Source organism: Sorex araneus, chromosome 2, assembly GCF_027595985.1.
Source record: "Sorex araneus isolate mSorAra2 chromosome 2, mSorAra2.pri, whole genome shotgun sequence".
Taxonomy (NCBI): Eukaryota; Metazoa; Chordata; class Mammalia; order Eulipotyphla; family Soricidae; genus Sorex; species Sorex araneus.
Window position 1 is genome coordinate 50,827,859 of NC_073303.1, and position 22,271 is coordinate 50,850,129.

The window sequence follows — 22,271 nt, forward strand, 5'->3', positions numbered from 1 at the left end:
TGCAGCTGCATCCAGACACACGAGTACAGGTCGGCACCACCTGCTGAGTGCCCATATATGCCTGTAGTCCCAGACAAGCAGGCATGTGCATATGTGCGTGCAGGCACATGCGTGTGCATGTGCAGGAATGTGCATGTGTGTAGCATGTGCAGGCAGGCGCATGTGTGAGCAGACAAGTCTAGCTGTGGGCATGGGTGTGCACCTATGTGCACTTGTGTACATCTGTGTGTGTACATGTGTGTACATCTGTGTGAGGTATATACCTGAGAGTGTATGTGTGCCCCGCTGTGTGCTACTGTGTGGGGCATGCCCAGGTGTGCATCTGTATGCATGTGTGCATGCAAACATAACAGATTCATGCACAGGTATGTAGAGAAGGGGGCCCTATCCCCAACCAAATCTGGTGCCCCCACCCGGGGGCTGGCACTGGTGGAAGCAGGCCCTCAGGGCCTCAGGCGGGGCACGCAAACAGATGGAGAAGGGGGAAGAGCTTCACCCTGAGTTCTGTCACCCCAACGCCTCAGGCTGGCCCTGTGCCCATCTGCCCACCAGGGGCCAGCACCCGGCACTCTCCAGTCTCACACACAAGCCAGTCAACAGGCAGGAGTCACCAGTTTGAAGGGACCTTTCTGGAGCAAAGGCTCGGGACTCACTGAGACAGGAAGCCAAGGCACAGGCACCAGGCCTGAGGGGCTGCAAAGAGTGGAGGGACCTATAGTCACCAGGGCAGGACCCACAGATCACCCAGGCGAGACCCACAGGTCACCCAGGTGAGACCCACAGATTACTCAGGTGGCACCCACAGATCACCAGGGTGGCACCCACAGATCTGGCCTGCCCAGGGAACAGTCATAGGGAAGCTGTGGTGGGTGGGAAGGTGCTGCTGGGGGGAGCGAGGCGGGTGTGAGGCCCACAGGAGCAGCCAGGAGCAGTTGCAGAGTCAGGCATTGGGAAGAGACAAGGGTCCTGGGACCCCCCCTCCAGCAAGCAGCAGAGAGCCTCCAGCCACTGAGGCTGGAGAGGTGGGGAGGGGTCAGGGCGCCCGGCAGAGCCCACCACACTCTTGGGGCATATTCAGTGCACCAGCACCCTCAGTTCGAACTCTGGGGCCCGCTGTGACTGCCTCACACAGAGGCAGCAGGAGGCAATGCTGTGCCAGCCCCCACAGTCATTCAGGGGACACAGTCGCTGAGCTGCATGTCCCCAGGAAGGCGCTGGAGCAGAGGCACTGTGGGGCAAACTGAGGGGCCTTGAGGGGGAGCCACAGCAGCACAGAGGCCTCCCAGCCCCAGGACCCCCAGCACTGGCAGAGCAAGGAGTGGCCTGGGCCTCATGGAAGACGGCCCAGCAAGTGCCCACACATGCACACACATGTGCACGCATCATAGGCACATATGCACGTAAACACAGCGGCACATATGCACGTAAACACAGCACAGATGTGCACACCAACAGCAGTGCACACACATGCAGAGACCTGCACGTGTAGGTACAGGCACACACGCAAATGCACATGTGTGCACTCACGAGCACAGAGGCGCATGTCTGCACATACATGCACATGCACATGAGGCGCATGTCTGCACATACATGCACATACACAGAGGCGCATGTCTGCACATACATGCACAGGTACATGTGCCCCCATGGTGCCCTCCCCCTAGGAACTGGACGGGTAGCTGCAGCCCTGCACCATGAGGCCACGGCTGCCCAGAGAAAGCAGTGCCCACGTGGGCTTATGGCTCTGAGCTGCTCTGTGCCGAGGGCGTCCGGGAGCTCCAGCAAGGACCCCACCATCCCAGGCTCCTTCACGCTGGGCCTTTCCTCCTGGAGTACCGACTTCTGGGCAAGCCAGCCACAGAGGGGACTGGCTGGCGCGTCCCTCCCGTCCCCCGTGCCCGTTATGGCTGAGCAGGGGCAGTCAAGAGCCCTGCCTCAGGACTTGGCCGGTCGTGCTAACCCCATCCTGACCCCACTCCCACAAGTGGCTGAGGGGCACCTCCCTGTCCAGAGTCCAGTGGCCCTGGGTGCAGCAGGGCACCGGGTGTCGGGCAGAGCCTGGGGGTCCCCACGTCGAGAGGGGACGCCTGAGCGGCTTGGGGGCTGGGCTCCCGCCTCCCCCCGGGCCACCCTGCAGCCCCTCACCTGCGGCGAGTGGAGCTGCAGGCCCTTGCTGGCCACAGGCAGGCGGGACGGCGTCTGGTCCAGGTGCAGGTTGAAGATGGCGGCCAGGGCAGACTGCGCAGCGCGTGCCTTGGCCAGCTTCTTGTTGCGGCCCGAGCCCTCGAAGAACTGCCCGTCCACCACCACTGACATGACGAACTTCTTGGCGTGGCTCTCCCCGCTCTCAGACAGGAAGTCGTACCTGAGGCCCGGCCGCAGCTCGTTAAGGATCATCACGGGGTTCTTGCCGCTGGGCGGTGGGAAGGGGGGCGGCACGGGCAGGGGCGGCTGAGCCAGGCTGGCGGGCACAGGCGAGGCGGCCAGGCTGAGGTCCCCGCTGGAGCTAAAGGAGTCCTCGCCGTTAGCCCCCATGTAGAAGGGCACCTCGGAGCGTTCCGGCGTCTCAAAGCCATTGAAGAGTGCATCCGGGAAGTCGGCCTGGTCCGACGTGAAGTCAGTCGTGGTGGACAGGGTCCGGCCCATGGCCAGGTGAGCTTCCGAGGCATTGGGGAACTGCACGAAGGAGCGCAGGGCCTTCTCGGCTGCGTGCAGCTTGGCCTTCTTCTTGGTGGGGCCGCAGCCCTCGAACACCTGCCCGTTGACCTCGACGGCCATGACGAAGCGTGGGGCGTGCACGGGCCCCGTCTGCGAGAGCAGCGCGTACTGCAGCCCAGGCTTGATCTCATTGAGCTGCATCAGCGCGTTCTTGGGCAGCGCTGGCCCTGGCGCCCTCCTCCTCTTCTTCAGGCGGAACTTGCTGCTGCCGTTGCTCCCCTCCTCCAGGGCCCGTTTCCTGCCACCCCCGTTGGAGAGCAGGGCGCCCTCGCAGGGCCCCGGGGCGCGGCCATCAGGGGCGGGCCCGGCACCCAGCCCCGAGGGCTCCTCGGCCCCTGCACTGCTGGAACCTGCAGTGCCCAGAAAGAGTAACTTACAACGCCTTCGATGCAGGACCTTGTAAATGCAAAATTTATAGGTTCCTTGGTCACTCTCTGACTGGGTGGGTGGTGTGTGCTGACGCGGCCACTCGACCCGGGGTGCCCAGGGGCACAACAAGCAGGCTGCCTGCTCCATCTACACTGCTCGACTGGCGGCTTCAGGCCACTTTGCCCAAGCAATGACACCGGGGCACCTATAGCTCAGAAACTAGTTTGGCCGCTGAAAGGGGCAACTGGGCGAGGACTGACCCAGAAGGACATGGAACATGTCCAGGGTCAAGCTGAGCATGGGCATCCCGCTCCACTGGGGGCCGCAGCTCTGGCCGGCCAGGACAGCAATTCTCTCCAGCCGCCGGGCGATCCCGGCTCAGCCCCGGCAGGCAGCTTGTGCCATCACACCATACGCTGGCCCTTCAGAGACCACCTAGGAGCCTGCTCCCATGAAGGTAACAGTCTTGCCATAACGGGGGCGGGTTCTCCTCTGAACCCCTCTTGTCACCAGAGAGCCATAACAGGCAGACAAGGGGCCAGAGCTGCTGACAGGTGACACGTTCCTAGTCAAACCCGGCAACCGCTGCATCTTTCAGGAAATGATTACTTGGTGGACTTACAAAACAATTTGGTCACCACCTTCTAAAGTAATAAAAGTGACAAGAAAAAATTTAGAACTCTAAATGTGGTTGTACTTCTGAAGAGCAACGAAGAAGCAGGTGGCCAGGCTCAACCGAGAGCAGCCAGTGACCACAGCCGTGGGAAATGCGACCACAAGCCTGGCCCCAGCGTGGGTGTCCACAGGAAAACTTCTAAATACCCCAGGTGTTTGTGGGTGACACGGAGCACGGGGCACAGGAGGGCAGTGAGTGACCCACAGACTAAGCGCCTGAGTGGTCAGCTGTCCCCACTGAGCTCTGCTTGCAGGAGGCCCCTGAGAGAGATCCAGCCAGGGATGCTGCGGTGTGGGCGTGACCATGTGGTGTGGGCGTGGTCTGGGAGGGTAGGCGGGGCTAACGTGGAGCCAGGGCGTGGTCAGTGCAGGGGTGGCAGGGCCAGGGTGGGGGCGGGGCCAGGGTGAGGGGGCAGGGCCAGCTGGCCCTCTCTGGGCTCTAGACACACACCACCTCTCCCAGTGACAAAGCGGCCACTGGAATGCGCACTAAATTTTCATTTATAACATCCTCCAGCAAAAGCTCAATAGGTTACTCCTTTTGGTACTGGGAGGAAACAAAAGATTATAAGCCAGACCCGCAGCTGTGACCCTGCACACAGAAGCTTCACAGCACGGTCCCTGAGCCTCCGATCTCTGACCCTACAGGGACCATCCCCGACCCCGCAGGGACCGTCTCCGACCCCTCAGGGACCGTCCCCAACCCCTCAGGGATCATCCCCGACCCCTCAGGGACCGCCCCAGGTCCCTAGATTCATGTTCCCTTCCCCGAGGCAGAGAGAGGTGACATGGTATCACTCAGCCCTTCAGAGACAGGTGAGGTGCCACCAGGACGTGCTGCAGGTGCCTGTGCCCTGTCCCTGTGCCCAGAGAACCACTGGGAGGAGAAGGGGTGCAGCCTCCTCAGTGAGGGAGGCACCGTGTGGCCCCCACCTCCATGCAGTCACACCTGGGGTTCTCGGGGGCCCACTCTGTTCCCAGGAGGGCAGGCGGCCAGGACTCTTGGGGTGTGGTGGTAACTGTGAGCTGTGCTGTGCCAGCTCTGGACAGGACCTGGCAGGTAGTGCCCTCAACAGGGAGCAGCGTGGGCCCAGCACAGGCCCCCCAGGGCTGAGCCAAGTCGGAGCCACAGTGCCGGGGGTCAGGGTCCGTGGGGGCCCACAGCCTGGAGCTTACTCAGGTTCTCGCTGTCTTCAGCGTCCATGGCCGGGGCCGCGGGGCACTGCCTGGGGAACTGGAGGCTGAAAGACAGTAAGGGGAAATGAGCTTCCAGTCCTGGGGCACCAGGGCACATCCTGCTCACAGGAGGGACCAGCTCCTGCAGAGCCCAGGGGAGCCGGCTACGGTCTGGACCCTTCGGCACGGCCCACACATAGGTCTGGGCAGGGGCTGCCCCGCCACAAATGCAGGGACGAGGCCGTCTGGAGCCCAGGCCCAGGGCCCCTCCCTGCCCTCCACAATGGGGAGAATTTCCGGGCCAGAAGCTCTCGCCAGCAGGAAGCAGCCATGCCACCCAGGCCAGAACCGGCACCAGCCCACCGTCTGCTGGAGCTCCCACAGGGCACGGCGGGCCTGCATGGTGAAAGGGGGCACTGGGCCCGCATGCACATGCCCAGCTCTCCCGGTGCCCCAAGAGTCACACACCTACCGATGCAGCTAGAAGTGGAGCCAGCAGAGCCGTGGGGCGCAGTCACCCCAGGGAAGCCATCGCGTGTCCAGGCTCAGGGTCTGCAGCTGTGCTGCGCTCTGTGTGGCTGGCGTGCGGTCTGCGGTCAACTGCAGGAGAGACGAGTTGTCCGTTGGGGCAGTGCAGGCCGTGCCACTGTGTGTGAACTCACTGCAAGGGCAGCAGGGGGTGGACGGGGCCGGGCAGTGCCCGTGTGAACGAGTAGAGGCTGCTGTGAGTGTGTAGTCAAGTGTGTCTCTGACTACAGAGTCTGAGTCTGGACCTGAGCCTCTCTGGAGGCCCTTTATGGGGAGCTGCCAGGCCCTTCCTTTTGTTTTGAAGGAAGCCACCCCCGGCGGTGCTAAGACTCACTCCTGGCAGGCTCAGGGCATAACATGGGGTGTCGAGGATGGAACCCGCTGCCCCGTCGCTCTGGCCCCCCCTTCCGAGCCAGCCTCCCCACTGGCCTGGCTCCTCCACACACGCCTCCTGCCCGGCTGGACTCATGCACACACGGCAGGCAGGGCTGCATTCTGCGGGGACCGAGCTCAAGCCCCCCAGCTCCTGCTCCTGAGGGTGTAAGCCGTGCTCACGAGCCCACCAAGGACAGCATCAGCCCCATACAGTCTGGGTAGGGCCGTCCAGCTGTCTGGAGTGGAGGCCTGAGAAAGGCCCCACGGCCCCAGGGGACTGCACCCCTCCTACCTGGCACTTCCAGGGGGTACATAAGGTGCCCTGTAGCCTCTGACCTAACCTACAGTCAGCACTACGGGCTGGACTGCAGGGCTCTGCCCCAAGGGACGTGCCGCCCACGGGGCACCAGCCCTTAGCAGGGTGCTCTGTGACCCTGTGGGAGCCATGTCCAGAGGAGCACGGATCTAAGGCCAAGACCCCCCAGCACAGCAGGAGACCCCAGCATGCATGCACCACTGGGGGTCCTCAGGGACGGCACGGGGCTTGGGTCCCTGGGAGCCAGGTGTGACTGTCCACAGTAGCAACATGAGGGAAGCCAAGGCCAGCAGCTTCCCCAGAGGCTGGCACACAGCTCCAGGCCTCCTGTGCTGAGGGCCACAGCCAGCGACCCTCCTCGAAGGTTCCCCACAGCGTGGACATGCCCACAGCTGACGAGGGTTCAGGGAAGCAGATTCCGGCTCTCCCCGCGTGCCCTTCTGGGCAGAGAGCGTCTACTGGGCTTGCTGGGCAGTGGGGATGGGCTACCCAGCCTGACAGAACACAGGGCCACACCCCACAGACACAGCCGCTCACCTGTGGGTGCCAGTGCAGGCACATCCAGATGAGCATCTGGATGGTGCTCATCCAGAGCCGTGCAGAGGCGGAAAGCGAGGCTCTGTCTACTGCCACCCCACCCACCCCCTCAGAGACACACGGCACGCACCGCACACCCGGGTCTGAACAAGGCTGGACGGGGCTGCAGGCGGAGAAGGGCCGGGAATGTTTCCAAGTGGTGCTTGTGGGTGGGTGTATGATGATGGACGGGTGAAAGAGTGGACGGGTGGTGGGCGGGGGTGGTAGGCGAGTGCCATCCCGGCCTGCACCTCAGAGACTGCCTCAGACCCCAGGTCTTGGGCTGTCCCCATGAGGACGCTGCACGGCACCATACGCTCCTAGGGCCGCCCGCAGCCCTGTCCCTGAGTATCCCCCACCTGCACTCAGAGGGGACCCCTCCTGCTCTGGGTCTGCGTCTCTCCCATGTGCCGCACCCTCACTTCTCCAGGGAGGGACCCTTGGGGCAGTGACATTCTGGGGAGTAAACGAGGCATTTGATGGCAGGACACAAGTGCAACAGAAAAACTCATACGTGGGGGACCTCTGGTGTCCCCCCACCCACCCCTCCACCTCCAAATGGAATGTTCCAGTGAGTGATGGTGCTCACCCAGGCTCCAGCTGCCCAGGCCGCCACCCCCAGGCTTCCCCTCTGCACCCAGGCCCGGGGTGAGGCCTCTGCAGAGACTCGGGAGGAAGCCCATGTCACACAGCGAGGCTCTGCCAAGAGCCCCAGATCGGAGATGAGCCCAAACTCTGCCTCAGCACCCCCGCCCATGTCCCATCTTAGGGGTAACCAGGAGAAACGCACAGGCCACGGGAAGTCCCGCAGAAGGTCTGCATGTGTGCCAAGGCCAGTGTGGGCAGTGCCTCAGGTCTGGACTCACAGGGACCGGGGGACCTCCGTGGGGAGCAGCACTGACGGTGGGGCAGCGCCAGACCCAAACACCTCAGCGCTGCCAGCTCCGCGGAGCAACCCCGTGCCGCCAGGGGGCAGCAGAGCACCGGGCTGCCTCTGTGGGAGGAACAGGAACCTGGAAGTTTCCTAGAAACCTCTTCAGGGCAGGACCAAGGCTGCTCAACCTCCTGAATCAGCCTGGGCCTTTGTCTCATCCTACTGGCAGCTTATCAGGACTCACTCCTCCCTGGAGCCTCACTATCCCACGATGGCTGGGCACCGAGGCCAGATGCCCCACAGGACAGCGGCTCTCAGTGACTAGAGATCCCCCAAACCAAGACACCAGCGTGTAGCAGACCGAGTCACATTTACACCTGCCAACTCACACCTGCCCCTCACACTCACAAATGCCCTCTCACGCCAGTCCCCTCATACCTGCTCCCTCACACCAATCCTCTCACAGCTGCCCCCTGACACCCTGACACCTCACACCAGCCCCTCACACCTGCCTCCTCACACCCATCCCCTCTCACCAGCCCCTCACACCCATCCCCTCTCACCAGCCCCCTCACACCAAACCCCTCACAGCTGCCCCCTCTCACCAGCTCCCTCACACCTGCCCCCTCACAACTGCCCCCCACACCAAACCCCTCACAGCAAACCCCTCACAACTGCCCCCTCACACCAAACCCCTCACAACTGCCCCCTCGACACCAATCCCCTCACACCAAACCCCTCACAACTGCCCCCTCTCACCAGCTCCCTCACACCTGCCCCTTCCCACCAGCCCCTCCCACCTGCCCTCTCTCACCAGCCCTTCATACCTGCTCCCTCACATCTGCCCCCTCACACCAAACCCCTCACACCAAACCCTTCACAGCTGCCCCCTCTCACCAGCTCCCTCACACCTGCCCCCTCCCACCAGCCCCTCACACCAATCCCCTCACATCTGCCCCCTCACACCAATCCCCTCACAGGTGCCCCCCTCACACCTGCCCCCTCACACCAGTCCCCTCACAGCTGCCCCGTCTCACCAATCCCCTCCCACCAGCCCCTCACACCTGCCTCCTCTCACCAGTCCTTCATACCTGCTCCCTCACATCTGCCCCCTCACACCAATCCCCTCACACCAAACCCCTCACAGCTGCCCCCTCTCACCAGCTCCCTCCCACCTGCCCCCTCCCACCAGCCCCTCACACATGCCCCCTCACATCTGCCCCCTCACACCAGTCCCCTCACAGCTGCCCCATCTCACCAATCCCCTCCCACCAGCCCCTCACACCTGCCCCCTCTCACCAGCCCTTCATACCTGCTCCCTCACATCTGCCCCCTCAGACCAATCCCCTCACACCAATCCCCTCACAGGTGCCCCCCTCACACCTGCCCCCTCACACCACCAGTCCCCTCACAGCTGCCCCGTCTCACCAATCCCCTCACACCAGTCCCCTCACACCTCCCCCCTTATATCAGTCCTCCCACACCTGCTTCCTCACACCATTTACCTCACCCCTGCCCCTCACATCAGCCCTCTTACACCTGCCCACCAGGGCATAGGGGGCAGCAGGCGGGAGGGGCAACATGCAGCGGGGACTCTGGGCAGGGAGGATACCAGGCCGGCGGCACGGGCAGGGCGGACACCGGTGTGACGCACACGGCATGGTCCCGGGAGCGGTTCTGGGGGCAGGACAGGAGGCAGGTGGCACTTGGGGAGTACCGAGCACTGGACCGCCAGGGCCACGGCGCGGTCAGCACCTGGGGACCAACATGTCAGCCTCCAGCGGGGCCCACCCCGCCTCGGGGAGAGGGAAGGACTTCCCAGGGGACCGGCCAACCGCCAGCCCCGACCCCTCACGGGAGCCTGCAGCCTGCAGACGCATGGTCAGGGGACCTGTCAGGAGAGCAAAGCGGGTGCCGCCGCCGCCGCCTGCCAACTCCACCTCCGCGCAGGGCCCACAGCTCAGGTCCACGCGGGACCACGCAGGCCATGTGCATGCTGCAGGCAGGGCCGTCCAGTGCGCAGCGCAGGGCACGCTGGGACGCCACATGCGCACAGCGCAGGGCACCCTGGGACACGGCAAGCGTGCAGCGCAGGGCACACTGGGACACAGCAAGCACACAGCGCAGGGCATGCTGGGACATAGACGTGCACAGCACAGAGACCCTGGGACATAGGCATGTGAGTAGACACAGGGCTTGCAGGAATGTGTCAGGTATGTGAGCTCGCAGGGCATGCTGGGACACATCGTGTGTGGGTGTGTGCGCGCGCGCCCCCGCAGGGCATGCTGGGATGTGTCAGCGTTTGAGCATCCATCCAACAGGGCAGTGTGTGGGGCAGGCGTCAGGTATGTGTGTCTGCCCCTGGACTGTCCAGGCCTGAGCACCTTGGCAGCACTGCTGGCTGCGGGAGGGTGACCAGCTGGCCCTGGAGGGCTGAGGTCAGAGGATCCCGGGGCAAGGGAGCAGCACAGCTGGAGGGCAGCCGGGGCACACGGCCGCACTCAAGGTGGGCGGGGACGAGGCACGCACTTTGCACTGTGCAGGAGACTCCAAGCAGGTATTTATCGCATCTAGTTTCCTTTTAGGGGTTGCTCTCTCGCTGGGGGAGAGGCTGTGCGGTGCCAGGGATCAAACTCCGCCGCACAACAGCCAGACACACCTACCAACACCTCAGCCCCCACAGAATCATATGGCTCCCGACAGCTGCGGCAGTAAATAGCCTTCCGGCCAGCCGAGCTCCCCAGAGATATCGGGGTCAGCACTGACTGCAGAGTGGCTATGAACCGCGGAGTGGAAACCACTGAACACGCGGGGGGGGGGGGGGGGGAGGGGGGCGGGGCAGGGCCGGGTCCTCTCGCGCCACCCAGGCCAGCCTACCAGAACACAGGCACATCACTGAGCTTGCTCCTGACGGAGGAGGCTGGGCCCCTTCCTGGGGCGCGTTCCTCCGGTTCCACGTCTGCTCGGGCAGGGCTTCGCATCAGGAGGGAGCAACAGAGAAAAGAGCCCCACATTCCCTTCTCAGACTCCAGGCGTGAAAAGGTCAAGTAAAAATAAACACAAAGCAAACAGACTAATTTGAGCTGCTTTCTCCTGCACTAGCTCGGAGCAGAAAGTTAGTTAAAAATAAAAGAGGTCTGTCTTTGGGAGAAAGGGCTGCGGGTAAAAATACACACTGGCACCTGCCTTCTGCTGCGCCGCGGCTGCCCCCCATCCTCCCGACCACCCTTACTGCCCAGACCACCCTGGTCAGAAGCAGGTGAGCTGCTTTCTCTCTCAGAGCCAAAGGCCAGCAGACACACTCGTGAGCAGCAAAGCTGGAGGCACGGCAGGGCCGCCCCCAGACGCCTGCATGGCGCTAATCACCCTCCAGACAAGCGGCACCTTCTCCACGGCCCCGGAGTGTGTGGGCGCATGGGCATGTGTGCACAGAGAGCAGAGCAGCCACGTAAAGCAAGGGCACCTACAAAATGGGTGCCAGGCCTAGGACACACACACACACACATACACACACACACACACTTTATGTGTGCACACACATTCATACATACATGCTTATACATACATAAGCATACACATGCATATATTCACATGTCCACGCACATTCTCAAACACAAGCACACTCACATTCACACATATACACATACTCATACATGTACACACATATAAGAAAACATGCAGTCATACATGTGCACGTTCACACATGTGCAGACCCACAGCTCTCATGTGCGTCACACACGCCCATAAGGGCCCGTGTGCACAGGAACATATGTGGAGCCTATCCCGCTCCTGACAGAGGCCTCTAGCCAAGAGCATGGAGCTCCCAGAGTTAGGCTGCCCAGGGAAGGCGAAGCTGTGGCCTCCCTGCGGGTCACGGCAGGAACCTCAGGGGAACTGCCACGTGAGCTGCCCCGTCATCAACTCAGAAGCCCGTGGGTGGCACCTGCTCTGCCTGGGGACATGGGGGACTGCATGCCCAGTCCCCCACCTAGTCAAGGGGAGTGTGTCCAGCAGGGGCCTCCCCACACTGTGTCTCTGCCACGCTCCCTGCACGGCTGGCCTGTGTCCCACTCCCTGGGCAGGCAGTGAGTGGGCACAACACCTACCTCCCCCACTCTCCGAACCCTGACTGCAGGATGCCCAGCCCCCCCCACCCTCTCTGCTCTGCCTCTCTTCAGACGGCAGGTGGGAGGAGGCCCCCCAGACAAGTGGGGGTCGGCCATCCGTGCCTGTGCAGGGTGGCACCAGCGCAGGCCAGAAGCCCAGCTTCCTCCGGCCACCCTCACCCTGGACAGAACTCTCTTGTCTCTCTTGCTCCCGAGGGAGCCCTGAGCAAGCCCTCCTTACGTGTCAGAGCCACCCTGGAAAGCATCTTGTCCTGCTCCCCGCCTGGCTCCCAGCCCCTTCTGTAGCCCCGGATCTGGGCCTGTCTGGTTCAGGGCGGGGGCACAGGCCAGCACTGCAAGGCATGGAGCTCGATGTCCGGCACCACACGCCCAGGCATCCCCGGAGTACACCTGGGGGCTCTCAGCACCCCGGGTGTAGGCCTGGGGCTCTCAGCACCCTGGGTGTAGGCCTGGAGCTCTCAGCACCCGGGTGTAGACCTGGGGGCTCTCAGCACCCCGGGTGTAGACCTGGAGCTCTCAGCACCCCGGGTGTAGGCCTGGGGCTCTCAGCACCACAGGTGTAGACCTGGAGGCTCTCAGCACCCAGGTGTAGGCCTGGAGCTCTCAGCACTCCGGGTGTAGACCTGGAGCTCTCAGCACCCCGGGTGTAGACCTGGGAGCTGACAGCACCCGGGTGTGGGCTATGGTCCCTAAGCATCCCCGCGGGGGCGGGGAGCAAGGGCCCTGAGCCACACCGTATCCTGTTGAACCACCCACCCAGCCAGCCAAGCACCCCCAAGCGAGCCCCCAAACAACGCAAACCCAGCTTTTCTCCAGCTGGGAAAATTCACTTGTTCCTTAAGTGTGATTCTAACTCCCAAGTCACTCACCATCAGGCTGGGAGAGCAAAGGGGCTCCAGGAGACTCCAGGAGACTCCAGGGCTGTGCCCACCTGTGGCACGGGTGGGGAGTGTGGGTCGAGCTCCAGCCTGTGCAGCGTCAGGTCCACAGGCTGCCCCACGGGAGACCCCAGAAGGCGCAGGCGCCATGGCGGGAGGCAGCACCCGAGGCGTGTCCCCTGCGCACAGCCGCCCAGGCTCCTGGCCCACGAGGCCAGCACTCCCCAGCCGCATGTGGATGGTCACGGTCCTGTTTCCTAGCCACGTCCAGGGGCTGGATCTGATAGCCCAGGACGCCTGAGAACACGGGCATGGCCCCCAGGACTGGACCCCGCCTGCAGGCTGCTGCCCACACAAGAGACGGATGACCAGGACAGCAGCCAGGGTGCTCCGGGGTCTCCTCGCACACTCTGGGTCAGCGTGAAGTGAGGCATGGCATGTGAGGGAGCGGGACTTTGGACGGAGTGGGCATGTGAAGTGAGCGGGAGTTCCGGCCACGTGAGGTGGGCGGAGCTCCAGGAGTGGGTGGGGTTCCGGGGGATGTAGAGTGGATGGGGTATGTGGGGTGGCCGGGGCGGGGCCAGGTAGTGGGCGGGGCCCGGAGGTGGGCGGGGCGAGCGGATGGGTGGGCGGGACGTTTGAATGGGCGTGGTGAGTGGGCGGGGCTCCCAAGGCTGCGCGCGGCGCTGACCAGGCGCTGACCCGAGGTGACCGTTAACAGCCGCAGGTCGGAGCAGTGCGGCCGCAGAGCTCCGGGCGGAGCCTCCACCGCACTCTCGGACCCCAGCAGCGTCCTGCACCCGCACCAAGAGAGGGGAGAGCACGGGCCGGCGTGACCATGGCTGCGCGGCCCACGCTGGCGCTGCTGCTGCTGCTGCTGCCCATGCTGCTGCCCGCGCAGACCCAGACGCCGGCGCCCTCGGACACAGACACGGACAAGGACACGGACAAGGACACGGACAAGGACACGGACAAGGACAAGGACACGGACAAGGACACGGAGCCCACGCCCGCGCCCCCGCCCCCGCAGCTGCCAGAGCCCGACTCCGAGCTAGAGCCCACGCCCAGCTCCCAGCCCAACGCCTCGGCCAGCAGGCCCCGTCCCGGCGCCCAGCTGGTGGCCGGCGGCCCGCGGCCGGCGACCAGCCTGCTGGCCCTGCTCGCCCCGCTCGCCCTGCGGCCCGTCCTCGGGTAGCGGCGTCCGCCCGTCCCGGCCTGCCCAGCGTGGCCACAGCCCCGAGGTCCGCCGCCGTGACCACACGAGGGCCCAACACCCGCCCTGGCCTGCGCCCTGGAACCGAGCACACCTGGGCCCCGGGAGCAGAGGAGGGGTCGCCTCAGAGGACTGAAGACAGGGCTGGGACTCTGTGTCCCCACCTCCACCCGGGACCAACAAGAAGATGTTTTCCTTTATTTTGGTTCATTAAACTTATAAAGTCTGGCAGGACTGGGTGGCAGCGTCCGATTGTCTGTCTGGGGCTCCTGTGGGCACCCACACGGGCGAGGGGGGTGGCACAAGGCCCTGCAGGAGTGAGGGGGAGCTCAGGAGCTCAGATCCACAGGGGCCGCGCTTAGGGCAGTATTTCCAGCGGTACCTGGGACACAGTAAAGCACGTTTTGGAAGACAAGCCTAAGCCCCTTGGAGCTGGAGCTGGAGCTGGCACAGGACGCCCCCAGACTGTGGGGTCTGAACAGCCTGTGCGAAAGCATTCCACCGGTGGGGGGAGAGCGGAGGGGGGGCACTGCCCACCCACACTGGGCCCCACCTGCCCACCGGCCCCTCACGGCAACCAGCGCGGGGGTTGCCCTGGTAAGATACAGGTCTGACAGCACCCCCAGCTGGACTCAGCCACGACCTGATCCAAGTCAAGGGGGCAGTGAAGGGCAGCAGAGCAGAGGGGGCAGCCCTGGTAAGATACAGGTCTGACAGCACCCCCAGCTGGACTCAGCCACGACCTGATCCAAGTCGAGGGGGCAGTGAAGGGCAGCAGAGCAGAGGGGAGCAGCTGTCCAGTGCTAGCTGCCCAGTGTTCCTGTCCCTGCTCTGCGGAGCCGGCCAGTGGCTGGGTAGGGGATGACACCGCCCAAATGAACAGGGTACCTCCAAGGGCGGGCAGGCGGGGCACAGCAGGGGAAGGGCAACTTGCAAAGACTGGCCTGAGGATGGAGGCCGGGGACCCGCAGCAGACGGGAGAGGGGTCAGAGGGAGGAGGCTGAGGAACTGAGTGCAGGGGGGTGCTAAGGAGGGGGAGGTGAGCACGGACTGGGGTGAGCTTCGGACTGAGAATGGGGAGGAGGAGCCGGAGGGTGGGGGGGCCCACTCTGTGGGTCCCTGGACCCTGACTGCACAGTCTTGCCTCCCAATTCTGCCTGCTCCCACAGCGCCCCCTGCTGGCGGGGAATCTGTCCCTGTGGGCACCAGGAGGCAGCAGGATGAGCCCAGTGCTGAAGGAGAGGTGGGCACCGGGCACCCCGCGGTCCCTGGCACGGCCTGCGGCCCACAGCCACCTCGACCTCACAGCTCTACAGAGCCCACAGGTCAGGGCCTGTAGCTGCTTGCTGACCAGGCCGGCCCCACCTGCTCCCGTGACCTCAAGGGGCCAGTCACATGCCAGGTCCCCAGCTCTGGGGGCCTGGATACCTTCCGGGAGGGAACGTGGGCACCGTACATGGGGCTGGGGTGTCCCGGGGCAGCCAAAGGGGAACGAGCCAGGTCCCAGTATAACCCACACCAGGAGTGCCTAGGCAGTCCAGTGTTGGCACCTCCCTGCTCCCACCACTCCTGCCCCGCCCCACCCCAGCCCTGCCCGTAGCAGCCCCGCCCCTAGGAGCCCTGCTTCTGCACCCCATACCTGCCCCACACCCGCCCTGCTCCTACCCTGCTCCCACCTTACACTAACCCTCCAGCTCCCAGTATCCTGCCTGGCCACCATCCCCGGCCCTCGGCCCGCGTCTGTCCAGTCCCCCAGCTGGAGCTGGACCAGCTTCCTTCCTCCCAGACAAGCTTATCTCAGAGTCCCGACTTCCTGCGCCACTGGCACTATTGTGCAAAAATATCAGAGGGCTCGTTGGCGGGTCCTGGCCTGGGACTGTGGATGCGGTGCCAGGCCAGAAGTCCCGCCGGAGGGAGGAGCGCCCTGCTGACGCGGGCACCTGGGCTCTATCACCAGGCAAGGGGGAGCGGCGGGGACAGCCAGGAGCCACCGCAGGGTCTGGGCAGCTGCGACAGAAGGACGCGCCACGGCCAGGGCAGTGCAGGCAGCATGTGCAGGGCCCACAGGGAAGGAGCTTTCCCAGTGGGGGTCCTGAGGGGCTGTGCACGGGCAGCTCAGGGGACTTCCGGGGCCCCACACACCCAGCGAGGGCTGGGGGGAGGCGCGACCCTGGCAATCCCCAGCTTCGTTCCAGCTGGGGCGTCCACAATGTGAGCCTGCCCTCGGATGCGTGGTGCCCGCGCCCTGTCCAGGGCCTGCTGGACACTGACCAGCCGGAACAGGACCCAGCCCTCCATCCTCAGGGCATGCCCACACACCCCAGGATGTCACCAGGCACCTGGCCAGCACACAGACACGGGGACGTGGCCCCAGCCTCACCTGTCACCTGTCTGCCGTGGCTGCTGCAGAACCGGAGATAGGGGAGAGGCAGGCGGGCGGGTAGTGCTGACTTGGGGCTGACTCAGTGCCACAGAGCAGAGCAGAGACGCCGGGCAGACAGCAATAACAGACCAACAGAGGAAGCAAGCACACAGCTGCCCCTCAGCCCGACACCACAGTCCCACAGAACAGAACACCCCAGACGACCCAAGCCGTCCCCCCCACCCGCCCCGTGCCCCATCACCTCCCGTGCCCATCACCTCCCATGCCCCCATCACCTCCCATGCCCCCATCACCTCCCGTGCCCATCACCTCCCGTGCCCATCACCTCCCTTGACCATCACCTCCCATGCCCTCATCACCTCCCATGCCCCTATCACCTCCCGTGCCCCCATCACCTCCCGTGCCCATCACCTCCCATGCCCCCATCACCTCCCATGTCCATCACCTCCCCATGCCCCCATCACCTCCCGTGCCCATCACCTCCCATGCCCCCATCACCTCCCATGTCCATCACCTCCCCGTGCCTCCATCACCTCCCCGTGTCCCATCACCTCCCGTGCCCATCACCTCCCGTGCCCCTATCACCTCCCTTGACCATCACCTCCCATGCCCTCATCACCTCCCATGCCCCTATCACCTCCCGTGCCCATCAACTCCTGTGCCTTCATCACCTCCCATGCCTTCATCACCTCCCGGCCCCCATCACCTCCCGTGCCCATCACCTCCCATGCCCCCATCACCTCCCATGTCCATCACCTCCCCGTGCCTCCATCACCTCCCCGTGTCCCATCACCTCCCATGCCCATCACCTCCCGTGCCCCTATCACCTCCCTTGACTATCACCTCCCATGCCCCCATCACCTCCCGTGCCCCTATCACCTCCCGTGCCCATCAACTCCTGTGCCTTCATCACCTCCCATGCCTTCATCACCTCCCGGCCCCCATCACCTCCCGTGCCCACCACCTCCGTGCTTCCATCACCTCCTGTGCCCCATTACCTCCTCCCATGCCCATCACCTCCCGTGCCTCCATCACCTCTGTGTCCCATCACCTCCCGTGCCCATCCCCTCCCTGTGTTCCTCAGCACCATCCTGTGCCCTGGGAAGCAGGAAGAAGCCCCAGTGCTCCCTTTAGCCCAGGCGCTGGTCTCCCTGAGGCCCTGGCTCGGGAGGGTGTCAGCTGCTGGGGAACACTTCACAGGCACGTGGACAGTGCCAGCATGGCAGACCGCGTGCCCTCGCCCTGAAACACCACCACAGGACAAAGTGGGGCAGCCTGAGAAGGTATCAAGGATGCCCCCAGATGCCTCAGCACCCACCTTGCTCTGGAGGAAAGAGGCTAAGGCCCCCCCAGTGTGCCCGGGGGCGGGACCCCTGAACAGCGGGGCAGCAGGGGGCCCAGTATGGCTTCCCGAGCACCAGGGCCTGCCTGGCCGTCGCCTCTTATGGTGCCAGGAGCAAGTGGGCATCACGCCAGGGTCGCCCCACGGGGAGCTGCAGGGCCGGGCACCGGGAGACAGAGGCTGGCCCTCATCACTGGGCACTCAGGTCCCGGGGAGCCCTCAGAGCCCGGCCTCATCCCTCCCCTTCAGCAGATGCCCCCCTGGAACCTGGCGCCCCTAGCAGTGCTGCCGGCAGAAGGGAGACGCTGGCCCCCGTGGGACGGGCAGAGTCAGGGCCTGGCGGGCTCACGCTGCCTGCCTGAAGTAACTTTTTCCACTTTTAATAAATAAACAAGACGAGAGGATCCTGTTTCCAGCACCTGCAGTCCTGCTGCCCGGCCAGACCCCCGCCCACTTCCGGGCACAGCCTGGGTACAGCCCCAGGTGGACTCACCCTGACCACACCCCACGTCTGTCCCTCTGCTTGCCTGACCCCGGCCCGGCCCCACACACGCTCCAGGGGCAGAGCTGCAGGGCAGGGCAGTGACCAGGCCAGCAGGTCGGGCTACGGCCTCCTCCTGGTGGTCCCGGTCCCGTGTCCAGCTCGACTAAGTGCCACCCTAGATAGTCGGGGGCAGGTGTGGCCCCCAGCTTCCCCGTGGGCACAATAGGGGGCTAGAGGAAGGCGTCCCTCCAGGGGTCCAACCTCTGCACTGCCCCCACCCAGCTCACTGCTGTCCGTGGAATCAGGTTCCCCCAGGGCCGCTCCCAAGGGGAACAAAGCCGTGCTGTGAGGGTGGAGGGACCTACAGAGGGCAGGTTCAGGTCCCTGGGGTCAGTCTGGGCCAAGGTTCTGCAGGCCCCACAGGCCTACATCCTGGCGGGGTCATGAGTGTTCATGAACTGTCCACACAGTGTCCGTGGGCTGTCCTGCAGTGTCCACACAGGGTCTGTGCAGTGACTGTGGATGGTCCTGTCACTGTCCATGTATTGTACCTGCAATGTTTCTGTACTGTCCACAGTGTCTGTGCATGACCGTGTGCTGCCCATCAGTGTCCACGGACTGTAAGTGTAGCATCCACACATTGTCCACATAATGTCTGTGCAGTGTCTGTGGATTGTTCATCAGTGTCCGTGTACTGTTTGTGCAATGTTCCTGTACTGTCCATGCAGTGTCCATGGACTGTCCACACTGTCGACACTAAGCTCTTTGGTCAGGAGAAACTGAAGCACCACTCAGATGCAGAAATCAAGTGGGGTACAGGCAGCACCCGTGGACTGTCCATGTCCTGCCTGTGTGGTGTCCATGGATTGTCCGTGCAGCAGCCATGGGCTGTCCATGGAATGTCCATATCCTGTCCTACAGCATCCGTGGACTGTCCATGGACTGTCTGTGAAGTGTCCATGCAGTATTCATGGACTGTCCAAATCCTGTCCATGCAGCATCTGTGGACTGTCCATGCAGCGTCCGTGTCCTGTCCATGCAGCGTCCGTGTCCTGTCTATGCAGCGTCTGTGGACTGTCCATGCAGCGTCTGTGTCCTGTCTGTGCAGCGTCCATGGACTGTCTGTGGACTGTCTGTGCAGTGTCCATGCAGTATTCATGGACTGTCCATATCCTGTCCATGCAGCATCCATGGACTGTCCATGCAGCGTCTGTGTCCTGTCTGTGCAGCATCCATGGACTGTCCATGCAGCGTCCGTGTCCTGTCCTACAGCATCCGTGAACTGTCCGTGTCCTGTCTGTGCAGCGTCCATGGACTGTCTGTGGACTGTCATGGACTGTCCATGTCCTGTCTGAGCAGTGTATGTTGAGGAGGTGCCTGCCCACAGCAGGAAAGGCTGATGGTCACCCAGCACGGCTCATGGACCTCATCACCCTCTGTCTGTGAGAGGGACCCTAAGGCCTCTCAGGGCCCCTCCTGGAGGACACACACCACAGACACCCCTGCCCTCCAGCTCCCTCCTTCCTCACCCCTGCCCTCCAGCTCCCCTCCCTGCCGCTCCTCCCCTTCCTCCCCACCCCTGTCCTCCAAATCCCTCCCTCCCCACCCAGTCCTCCAGTTCCTCTCCCTCCCCACCCCTGCCCTTCAGATCCCCTCCATCCCCACCTCAGCCCTCCAGATTCCCTTCCCTCCCCATCCCTGCCCCTCCAGCTTCCCACCCCTGCTCCTCCAAACACCACCAGCTTCTGCCAGCACAGAGGGACCATGACCCTGGGCTTTGCTCCTAGTCCCCTCTCAGAGCAGCTCTAGCCCCACTCCCCCAACCCACCACCCCCCACACTGTGGGTAGAGCAGGGACACATCCCCTGAACACCCCCAGGAGGTGGGCAGGGAGGACCCAACAGCAGCCCCAGAGCACAAAGGAGCAGCCACCAGCCCCACCCTGAAGCTGGGTACCCAGCCCATCCCCTTGGCCCTCCTGTCCCCAAGACATGACCACACCTGTCTTGTCCCTCTCTCCCCAAGGACATGACCCCACCCACCTCATTCCTCTTATCCCCAAGGTCACAATCCCATCTGTCTCCTTATCCCTCCTGTCCCCAAGGTTGTGACCACCCAGCCCATCCCCTCAGCCCTGTTGTCCCAAGGACACGACCCCACTGGTCCCTTGTCCCTGTGTCCCCAGGACGTGCCCCACCTGGCCATCTGCACCCTCAGAGCTCGCATCACCCACCAGCAGCAGATGAACTCAGAGGCTGCTGGGGCCTGGTCCCCCATGAGGCCTGCCCCGTCCACACCCCAGTGCCCAGACCCTGGAAGTGAGAGGTGCTCCCCCCACGCCCTGTCCTCTCACCTCAGCCTGCTGCGGAGTCTCATCACAGAGGCCTCTGCTGTGGGCACTCGGGCTGTCCCCGGGCTGTGGCGTCCTCCTGTGCCACCACAGAGCTGCACACACTCGGGGCACCGCCAGCCCCCTGCTCCAGCGCCCACGGTACAGCTGGGTTCTGAGCGTCCATCCACAGGGACTCCTCTGAACCGGCCAGAAACGGCCAGCCTGGCCGGCTTCAGGGCGCCCCACACAGGCGGCCGCAGTCACTGAACTTCACCGCGTTCCTCTCCCTCCAGACCCCACGACGGAACTTCCAGCCGGGTGAGTCAGCCCCGGCCCTGGCCTGGCCCGGAGGAGAGCAGGCTGCTACAGGCTCAGGCTCCGCTCCCCCACGGCCGATGACCTCACGGCCACCTCCCGCAGTGGGCCACCTTCCCACTACCTCTGCAGACAGGCCTCCCAGGACCCTGTTCATACACACACACACACCTGCCCTCCCCTTCCCCTCCCCAGACTGGGGTGGGGGGCTCTGCTGGGCTTTCCCCCACATCCCCACCTCTGGTGCTGGCCTGCAGGGAAAGGGGTCTCCATGCCCAAATCTAGACTAATCAAAGGGCTTCATCACCCCCTCTCCGCCTGCTCTGGGCACCCCCACCGCGGGAAGATGCGCTGGGCCTAGGGTCCCCCACACTCGCACGGAAGCCCAGAACGCGGGCGCCGGGCGGTTCCCGGCTCCGGCTGGCCACCGCCACGCCAGCTTCCCGCCGGCTGCAGAGCAGATCCTGCGCTGTCAGCCGCCAGCCCAGCGGCTCACAGAGGCAGGGTGCCAACACGGAGAGCAAACCTCATCAGAACAGACCCCCAAACTGGCCACGTTTCCGTCACAGTCCATCTTACACCTTTCCTGGCCCGTCCTCCCGGGCCGTTCCCGCACGCTGACGTGAGCCGGGCGTCCAGATGCTGGGTCGCCCTGGGAACTTCCACGCGGTCGGCTCCTCCGACGGGACGCGGCGCATCCCCGCTCCATCCCGGGGCTCAGCTCGACTCCAGCCCGAGACGAGACGCATCCCTGCTCCTGCTGGGGCGCAGCCCCCGCTCCATCCCGGACGCATCCTGCTCCTGCCCGGGGGGGGGGGGGGGGGGGGGGGCAACCCAGCTCCATCCCGGGAGCAGCCTCGCTCTAGCCCGGGCGCAGCCTCGCTCCATCCCGGACGTATCCCTGCTCCATCCCGGGCGCAGCCTCGCTCTAGCCCGGGCGCAGCTTCGCTCCATCCCGGGTGCAGGCTCGCTCCATCCCGGGCGCAGCCTCGCTCTAGCCCGGGCGCAGCTTCGCTCCATCCCAGGCGCAGCCTCGCTCCATCCCGGGCACTGCTTCGCTCCATCCCGGGCACTGCCTCGCTCCATCCCGGGCGCAGCCTCAGCCGGACGCACGCTCCGCTCCGCTCTTCTCCCCTCCCCGCGGCGCAGCGCGCCCCGCGCGGACACCGTGCCCTCCCCGGGGGCGCAGCGCGCCCGGACCAGGACGGGGGCTGTCCCCGGCGCCGAGCCCCCAGAGCGCAGTTTCGCCCCGGAGTGCGGCGCCCCCTCCTTGCGCAGTCCCGGTCCCGGCGGCCCGGGCACCGGGTGGGCACGGACGGGAGCCGCCCGACACCTGCCCGGCGCTTACATAAACGCCGCAGCCCCGCGGTCCGAGCCCCGCGCCCCAGCCCGAGCCTCACCGGGTCCGTCCGCGCTCCGCCGGCTCCGCCCGCCGCTCCGGCTCCGCCCGGTCCCCGTCCGCCGTCCGCCCGCTCCGCCCGCTCCGCCCGCTCAGCCCGGGGCTGCAGCGCGGGGGCCAAGGGCTGGCGCGGCCCCGAGCGCGGCCCCGAGCGAGCGCGGCCCGACCTGCCCGCCCGCCCGGCCGCAGCC

General features: G+C 64.7%; 1 protein-coding gene across 6 annotated transcripts in view; it reads right to left on the reverse strand.

Annotated features, from left to right (window-relative positions):
* ADARB1 (adenosine deaminase RNA specific B1) overlaps nucleotides 1-22,271 on the reverse strand; it is a 36,369-nt gene extending 14,098 nt beyond the window's left edge. For 3 of the 6 annotated variants that reach the window (XR_008628434.1, XM_055125032.1, XM_055125028.1), the window contains exons 1-4: nucleotides 22,082-22,271; nucleotides 5,411-5,538; nucleotides 4,939-5,003; nucleotides 2,146-3,068 (exon numbers count right to left, since the gene is read on the reverse strand). Coding sequence is in view for 5 of the 6 variants with exons in the window: in XM_055125032.1 (XP_054981007.1) it covers nucleotides 2,146-3,068; nucleotides 4,939-4,966 (951 nt within the window). In the remaining variant the exon portion in view is untranslated. Of the gene's footprint in view, nucleotides 1-2,145; nucleotides 3,069-4,938; nucleotides 5,004-5,406; nucleotides 5,600-10,484; nucleotides 10,581-22,081 lie in introns of all 6 variants that reach the window. The other 3 variants (XM_055125030.1, XM_055125029.1, XM_055125031.1) reach the window with 3 other exon arrangements.